Consider the following 9795-nt stretch of genomic DNA (forward strand, 5'->3'; position numbering starts at 1 on the left):
TTTTTTTTTTTTTTTTTTTTTTTTTTTTTTTTTTTTTGCAACATAGTTCTATTTTTAGTCTTTTCCAGAATGTTTTATACCATAAAAAATCCAGGAAAAAAGTTAGCAATAGGTATTAGTGTGTCCCTGTCCTACAACGTCAACAAACAATAAATATGTTATTTTCATTCACCGTTCCTCATAAATCTTGACCGAAAAAAAAATGACCATATGTATTTCACATTACAGAGGTAATTCCCTAAACACAGACTTTGACCTGTCACATTGTGCGTCAAATGACCAGTGTTCATTAACGCAACAGGTCATAAAACACAACCTTAGATGAGAAACGCTTTATGTATGACGTATAACTTTTTTGACCAATGACAATTGACATTTGTTCCTCAATCTTTGATTCCGCTTAAAAAAAAGGGTAACTAAAAAGTGTATATAAAGAGAGGCCTTCATCCAAATTTGTATTGTAAAATCTTTGTGATAAAGGTCCACTATGAAGTGCCTGCTTCCAGCCTGCATTCTTCTTATTGCCGTTATTGTTGTTGAAGGTGAGAGTTTTTCTTTTCTTTCTTTCTTTTTTTTTGAATATACGCTTTACATAGAGAGAAAAATGATGATTTGATTTTAACATGATTTATTATGTAATAAAACATTACATAAATGGATTGGGCAGCAGGCTTTGCAAATATAAGCCTTCTCCATTAAAATCTAACAAAATGAAAGAAATAGGAAAGAAAATTGCTTCCAAACGCTCGAGTTAATTTTATCATAAATCAAAAACGTACACCTTACAGTGATAATCATACCATAATTTATTTTTAATAAAAAATATGATAGTGTTAACAATCACTTAATATTTTCCTATATTCAGTTATTTCACAAAAGTTTATTTTCATAAGAGGCAACCAATTGCAATCCTTTTATCAAATAACCAAATTGTCTCTTGATTAACCTTGGTTTTTCATATTCAAATTTTACAGGTCGGCGATATGGGGAGAAAAGACTTCCAATTCACCCAAAGAAACCCCTTATAGGACACCCCAAAAAGACATTTGGAAGCAAAGGAGTCATAGGTAATAAGAAGAAGGTAGGATTCTTTGATGGTTTCCGAAAAAAGGGAATATTTGGCGGATCAAAGAAAGGACTTAACAAAGGCACTATAAAGGACAAAGGGATCATTCCCGGTAAAACTGGACTTATTCCGGATACTAAGATTATTCCAGACAAGACTGGAATAATCGGTACATGTCCTTCAAGACCGTGTCTCCAAACACAAGAATTCATCCCACAAGAATGTCGTAGACCTCAATTCTTCCTCCACAATGGCCGCCAATGTCCCGACTGTGATATTGATATTTGCATAGGTGGATCCATTCTTCCTGATAATGGAGGGGTTTTTGGAGGAGGACTAGGACCAAGGGCACCTCTTGGGCCAAGACGGAATCTTCCTGGTGACCTGGATTGGCAGAGAGGTATTGGAACAGATTTTCCTGTTATTCCAGGAGGAGTAAGTACCCCAGTAAATGGCGCATTTCTCCCAGATCCACGATTTGGTGGACAGATTGGACCGGATCAATTCGGACCGGGAAGTTTTGATCAGTTCGGATTACAAAATGACAGACAGTTTGGTCCTTTACCAAACAGTGGACTAAATGGACTAAACGATCGCTTCAATGCTGGATTTAGTGATTTTGATCCGTCATGGAACACAGGAAATGTGGGAGATTTCGGTGCTTCCTGGAGAGACAATGCTATACCGACCAACAGGCGGTCTAGTTTTATCTAATCATTGCTTGCTGTGATATTCCTATTTATATAACATGAACTTGAAATCCCTCCTTTTTAATAAAATATTGTTTGTTTAAAGCTTTGCTTTGTGAGTTTTTTTCTGCGTTATATACCCATGTAAAAATAATTTAGGGTTATTAAACTTATTTTGATGAATAATGGCACGAGTTGGCTGTACAAATACAGGAGCTTTTGGGTGCATTTGTACAGCGGACGAGTGCCAGTATTCACCAATATAAGTTCAATAACTCCTTTATTATATAGCTAAATATATCCCATTAATTTAAAATAATTATTTCAAATAAATAACTCAAATTAATAAGAACTTTTCGGTATTGGTATTTAGATTAAAACTGAAATATCAGCGTCTGTCCTGTAAGTGTTCAATATTACGTCACACGTATCATTCCACTGACCCTAAAGAGCGTTATGATTTGCTTATTTACGTTTTTATTGAGTCTAATTGATACTAAATTATTAATTAATAATTTTGACTGTGTGTAAAAATGAACACATCTTACCTAGCAGCCACTACTCATCATAAATGTTGCCTGTTTACCAGACGACAACGGGGCGTTTGATATTGAACGCTTGCATTCGGAATGTTTCGGGGCATGCGTGAATACGTAATACAATCCCAGCGTTCAATAAAATGCCAAGACATTGAACTCTAAAATACTCTAGACCTTTAGAAGTTTTTTTTATTGTACCCAATTCGGTTCAATAAATAAAATTGAATGAAAGATATTTATATTTGCTTGGAAGTTTAGGCTTTTTTTTTTTTAAACGATAAGGATATTTGTTCCAATGATTAATTATATTTTTAATATGGCTCTTCCAGTGGCTCCGTTTGTTTGTTTGTTTATTTATTCCTTGAGCCATATGGCTTATCAGATTACAACATTACAAATACAGGATGTATAGCACGGACGATATGTACATACATAAAATATCTACATATACTTGTTTTAACATACGATTGTTTGTATACAATATTTCCAACCAAACATTAAAAAGAATCCTTAGTTTACAGATGTAAATATCTAAGTGCTTCTGCTTTTTGGAGGAATTTCCCTATATTACTTAGTTCACTCACATTTTCAGTTGATAATAATTGTAAGAGTTTATACATACTAGGTCTATACCAATAATACTTTTTAATATACAATTTCCTGTACTCATAATAAAGTGAGCATTTTAATATAAAATGGTACTCATCTTCAACTTCCATTTGGCAACAAAAACATAATCTATTCTCCCTAGGAATATTAGTAAATCTTCCCTTCTCAATCATTAATAAATGTGCACTTAGTCTATATTTTGTAATCAATTGAATATACTTGGTTGGAATATGTTTCATTAAGTAGGATTGCATGCACAGCTTATTTGTTAAATATCCATACACAGAACACTTTGATGACGAAGAAAAAAAAGCCTCACATTTTTGTTGGAAACAGTCAGTTAATCTTTGTTTAAAAATTTTTAAAAATATATTTTTGTTTGTAATATTTTGACAATACAAAACTTTTCCAAACCCTAATGAAAATAATAAATATTTTACATTAAATAACCAATTATATTTTGTACAAGAACTTGTCTCAATTCTTTCAAGCATATCTTGGTTAATACTTATCAATATACAATTTTCTGACTCCAATAATTTTACCCAAAACTTTATAATACGAATTTTCCTTTGAATAAAAAGAGATAAGCGACCAGGTTCATTATAGATCATCAATGACGAGGTATTTTTTCTCACTTTCAACATAATTTTGAGATATTCTAAATTCATTTTCTCTATAGCATCACCTTTGTGGAATCCCCATATTTCACTTGCATAATTCAATATACTACTTACATAAATATCAAACAAAGATAAACAAGTAACAAAGTTAAAATGCACATTTTTCATAGACTTCAAAAGTTTAAACATACATTTCCTCCCTTGAGTAGCCAATTTTACCTGAGATTTATGAAAATTACCTGTGTATGTCAGAGTGAGACCAAGATAAGTAAACTCATTGACAGCTTCAACTTGACAACTTCAGTGGCTCCGTACAAAAGCATAGGCCGTCACTGAGTCAAGGAGAGTGAAATGTGATGGAAATCAAACTTTTAGGGTAATATCGAGTGTTACATATAAAAAGTCTCCAGCGCAATACGCTTGAATAGATCCTATTTTGTCTCATGTTCTTTAAAACACAACACAGAGGATGTCTATTTAGAAACCTCATTTTACTTGCACCAGACAAAGAGTTACATAAGAATTCACATCTACACTTAGACTGGTCTCTACAGAACTGCTGCATCACCAATTCTCAGGGTAGTATCTCTGTCATGAGGATGTTGAAACCGTCAGCTAGTCCTTTTCGAATTTGATACATATATCAATGTCACATCCGGGACACAACTTTCCTTTGAATACGAAGAAGGACTTCCGGCGGCATTGTGGGGGTATGAGTTGAAGAGTGAAAGGTCGTCCTGGACACTGGACACCCTGTGTGTACCCCAATCCAACAACGAGATAATTTCTACTTCTAGATCGGTGTCTCTGACCTATATACAAAAAATTGCACAAGAAGTTTTATGTGTTTTAATGAATGCCGAACTTTTTAAACATTTTATGCAGATAAAAGGAATTGCAAAACTTTCAAAGTGTTGGATAAGTAATAAAAAATTTAGTAATAACCAGTAAGAACCATCTACTAAGTTTTGAAAGGACAAATCTTTTAAAAATGTAATAGCACTATGATAGTATTTTAATGCTTGTTTTTTAGTACATAGAATGAATTGATTCAGTTTTAACGTGATAAAGTACAGTATGGTGATAATCCTAAAAAGATACATGCGTAATTAAACCAGTAATTATTACATGTATTATATTTTATTTGCTAATGATATAATTGCATCATTTTCTCAGTTTCAAAAATTTAGCATCTTACCTTCTGAAACAACAACAGCAAAAGTAACAAGAATAAGAAGTGTTTGTGAAATTTTCATATTTCAAATTTCGGTAGAAGGATCTTTTGTTATCTACAAGCTCTCGAATCACACTTTTATGCAGATCTGTTATCCCGGAAAGAGAGTCAAGCCAGTTCTGTGATGGTTTTTTTGTAATGGTAAGTCTATAACTTCATCAAACGAATGCAGTTTCAACAGACCATGGCGACAAAGTCCACTGACCGGTCACCGTTACAAATTATGAATATAATATGAGCAAAGGATTTGATTGGAGAACAATATGCTGAGGTTATGGAAAAATAAGACAATCTAGGGAAAAATGACATCAGAGTACAACAATTCTTAATCCATTATTTTGATCTCAAAATTATCAACATTTAGAAATGTATTTTTCACTGTTGACGATTTATTTCAATATGATAATCTAAAATGAAGAACAGGAACCCATTTTTTTTTCGAATCAAGAATAATTCTTAGAATTAGATCAGTAACAGATAAAGTTTGTACCTTTGGCAAGATTTTTTAACAATCTTTTTTTAACGAAAGCCTTGGCTTATATAGAGGAGGACACACACACATACTGTACACACACTCAAGTATTATTTAACTTTTACGAAATTAGACAAATTGTAGCTCTTAGTACTATTTATCCCTGATAGAAAAGTTGTAGCTAAAGTTTTCCCCCCTATTTTCTCAAGCACAAATTCTATAATTTAGTTAAAGCTTCATCGAATTCGAAGAAATACAATACCTTTACAAATAATTTTCAACCCTTAATCATCTATAAAAGATCTAAACCCCTTTGCAATCCTTAATGTAAAAGAGTGTTTTCAATAGTAATTTCTACATAGAGGCTTCTAATAAGCTGAACTTCCTTACACGAAATAAATTACCATTAATGAAAAAGGAACATTATGGATCGTTCTACGTTAAGGTTGCAACATGTCACAAAGCAGATGGATTATCTCAGTTGATTAACACGCTCTAGTACAACAAACTCAACAGAGAGATGTTTTAAACAATGGTTTCAATCCCACTGTTAATTCATTCTCTTAGAATATATTAGAAATGAAAATAGGCCTTTTACTTTTGTTTCACAAAAATATTTTTTCTTAATTTTCATATCTTAGTTCTGATAAAATTGCAATATCAGAAATAATTGTAAAGCCATTCTCTTGAGGTTTAATGACAAACTTGCATTGTAAACCATACTCTTTCAGATCCCTGTCAACTCCCGATGATAATATGATGATATCGGAATTCCAAAAACCTACTGTACAACTGCCTGACATGGCCAAACTTATGCAAAAAGGAGCAGGGTCTTTCTGCCATGTGTACTGTAGGATGAGATACTATGTCAAGCAAAGGCCAGCTGAAAGTTTAATTGATATATATAATTATATATATATATATATATATATATATATATATATATATATATATATATATATATATATATATATATATATATATATATATATATATAAACTTTCTCCAGAAATTGCAGACATGAAGGCACTCAGAGAATGCAAATACGTTTCCCGTTTTCTCTTTATTCTTGCCATTTTGTTTTTAGCTGCAATATGTCTAATTTCCACATGGAAATTTGAAGTAGACATATTAACTTTTAAACAACTCAAATATTAACCACTGTAAAGTAAAAACTTCAGACGTATTGTGCTACAGTGTATTCTAGAAGTGGTGTAATTCAAATGTGGATTCTCAAAAACTCCAAAAAACTTTAAGAAAATATAAAATCACATTTTTTTTAAAAAGTTAGTAACATCAAAATGTAAGACTTTTCTACACTTTTTAAAACAATCTCTCACGACTGCTTAAGAACTAGGCTTTTTGATATCATAGACAACTGCAATTGCAATAAAACTGAAATTTTCATATCTTGTAATTTGGGTTCATGCAACAAAATTACTTTGTTAAAAATCACTCTGATTCTGCACGCAAGTACTTTGAAATTGATATTAAAATAATGCTGGGGTTCCTCATTGACATCTACGTCTTTCCTTTATTTCAAGCTACAGTCTTTAGAGACCAGATTTTACAACAAACTGTTGGAATAGCAATGGACACTAATTGTGCTACTTTATTAGCTGACCTGTTTTTATATTCACTTGAAGCAGATTTATTCTAAAACTCCTACATGATAAGAAAACACTTACTGTGACATTCATATGTATCGACGATGTTTAATTACAGTGGTTACTTCCATTCAAATGTCGATTCGATATATCTCAGTGAACTCAAAATATAAGACCCCCAGTGTTTGCCACATCTGTTTCACATTTAGATGCTTTACTTACTATAGACGATAACTGCCAACTAACGACTAAACTATAACAAACGAGATGACTTCAGCTTTTCCGTCGTTGACATTCATTATTCATATTGTAATACATGTATTCCGTTATCACCTGCATATGATGTTTATTTGACACTCAAGAGCATGCTCCGAGTATGATCAATTTTCAAACCGAGGTAGGCTACGGACAGATAAATCGAAGTTACAGGGATTTCAACAACCCCGTTTAAAGTCTGCATTTCGTATATCTTAAGGTCATTATAATGACATTGTTTGCAAATATCACCTATCATTTGGTCGCAGGTATTTTATAATTGAATGGGTAAAACACTTAATAGCCATACAGCCACAATAATTCATACCCAAACCGATCAATCCTCTGTTTTTTTTTCTCTTAAAATTTTGACCTGGAATTCCTGTATGGTCCAAAACTGTCTCCTGCCACCTCTAAAATGTCTGAATCGTCTTGAAATTAATATATCATTTCAGTTTTAGAAGTTACATGAACATGCTTTTACCAGAAAAAACAATACAAAATTTGCCATATTTCATTTAAAAATACAATGTTATTCTCAAAAAGAAAACTCACTTATATCATTGATCAAATTTCACCAGATGTTCGATGGTTACCATGAAAATTAAAGTTTTCCTAAAATCTCAATAAATCAGTTCAGTAGTATTAGAATTCCTTTGTCTTTTTCCTATCCATGTATAAAATTATGTTATAAATCAAATTAGATTTTCAAAGTTTATATCAAAGTGCCCAGAAGTATTTCTTATCTCCCTGCAACTGAAAAGTCAGATATGGTTCATATCATTTAACCCAACTTTTATACATTCTCAGATTGCATGTAATACAAAATAACATTCAAATTCCAAAGCAATTACTTCCGGAAAAAAACAACATTTCTTCAATTAAAAAAACCCAACAATTTCTTCAAAAAAGATTTCTTCAATTTAATGGATTCTGTACCCCACAATTAGCATTTTTCTACCCCCACCCATCTTGATGCCTGATGATAATGTGGAACTAGGTCTTTTTATTTATGGATGGGATATTTTTTTTTTAACTTTTCCTAAACACTAAATTAAGATGAGACAAGACATTTTTTCCTTCTGATAGGTATATATCGAACTAAGACTTTGATTGGCCTCACTCTGGTAATATATATTGCCTGGTCTTAATGCAGACATTTTTTCCCTTCAAATTATAACCACGGAAGATCTGCAAGAGTTGCCTCGCTTACAATTTATCACAAGTTTTGCCAAGCCAGCAATTACCATTCACGCTGAAAAGAAGTCTGTATATAATATTTAGCACTTTATGATTTTCTACATGTGGAACAGCGGAACTGCTTTTCAGTCATTTGTTTGCTTTCTTACCTTTGATAATATACGTTACTTTAATTTTGTCCTGTTTGATATTACTGTTTGAGGCTAGTATATATAATCCATTATTCTTTGAAACAATTCTGTGGATTTTTGTGGGCACAATTTGCTCCTTTAAAATTCAGTTATCCTCAAGATATATTAGAAAACATAATAAAAATAAATGTACCTCAAGACAGCGAGAACATCTTTTGTGCAGGTATGCGTTCACTGAATGATACAATGAAATATGGAGATAACGTACAGTATTCAAGCTCAAAAGTCCATTTAAACAATAAAAAGCAGGAGCAGAGCAAACGCGGACCTCTAGAACATCAGAGGTGGGTACAGGTGCCATGGAGGAGTGAGCATCCACTGCCGACCGTCATACCCGCCGTGTGCTCCTTGTCATGATCGGGAAAACGGAAAGAAGCCGTTAACAATTCAGTGTGTAAATAATGGCCGAACAATTAGTATGAAAATAGTCAGTCAGCATATGACTTAATGATAGATTGTATTTGCTGACAAGTTCATTGTATCGATCATAGAACTGATGACCTTCAACGAGACTGTTGAATTTTTTGTTTCATCAACTTGTTTGTCAATAGCTTGCCTCGTTTTAGAAATTGTTCGGACTTAGAGCATGCTCTTGCGTATCGAATCAACTGAGAGGCATTAACCCATTTTGCAGGTGATCAGGGCATTTTGCTACATAATTAAGGGACGTTAACGATTGAAAAAGTAAAAGTGAATACAATTAGGTATTAGGTTTTTCTAGTAAAATATCCAAATATGAAGCAGATGTGTCAAGCTCTGTGGTATCTTTTATTTCAAGCTCACCGGGCTATATCGGCAATCAGAAACTCAAGCATCTTTTTAATGTCAACTTCAGAATATAAACAGAATGTTTTTTAACAAAATAATTTTGCAAATGACCAATGACAAGAAAAGTAAATTGACGAGTTCCATTTTTAATGAAAAGGCAGCTGTCAATGATGTCAAAAAGAGATTTCAAATTTTCTGAAAGTTCCTTGGAATTTTTAAGTATCCTAATCTGATTCACCCTATTTCTCCAATATATTTCTGTACAGTATTCCTAAAGTTTCTCCTTCACTGCTGATAATATTTTAGTGAGGAGTAGAGAAAAAAAAGCTTGGTAGAACATTTCCCGGAATCCACTATGTATCTTTGTAAGGATTTTTATGAAGTTTTGGAATCCAGTAGATATTTAGTAATTCAAATTCATTTTCTTTGTTGGGAAAATAAAAAATACTTAAAACTGACATATGATTTTGTAGAATTTCCTCCTTAGAAAGGGAGCTATGGGTATAAGTTGGATTGCCACTTGCAGAATTAAATCCAAGTTC

At 32.5% G+C, this 9795-nt stretch overlaps 1 protein-coding gene across 1 annotated transcript; it reads left to right on the plus strand.

Annotated features, from left to right (window-relative positions):
• The first annotated feature begins 487 nt into the window (after positions 1 to 487).
• LOC133181318 (uncharacterized) lies at positions 488 to 1788 on the plus strand. The gene is made up of 2 exons (XM_061315843.1): positions 488 to 542; positions 975 to 1788. Exons 1-2 carry the CDS (start codon positions 488 to 490, stop codon positions 1778 to 1780), a joined length of 861 nt encoding a protein of 286 aa, XP_061171827.1. The 3' UTR covers positions 1781 to 1788.
• The last annotated feature ends 8007 nt before the right edge of the window (positions 1789 to 9795 follow it).

This window comes from Saccostrea echinata, unplaced genomic scaffold, assembly GCF_033153115.1.
Source record: "Saccostrea echinata isolate AGI-Se365-2 ecotype Australia unplaced genomic scaffold, CSIRO_AGI_Sech_v1 ptg000001l, whole genome shotgun sequence".
Taxonomy (NCBI): Eukaryota; Metazoa; Mollusca; class Bivalvia; order Ostreida; family Ostreidae; genus Saccostrea; species Saccostrea echinata.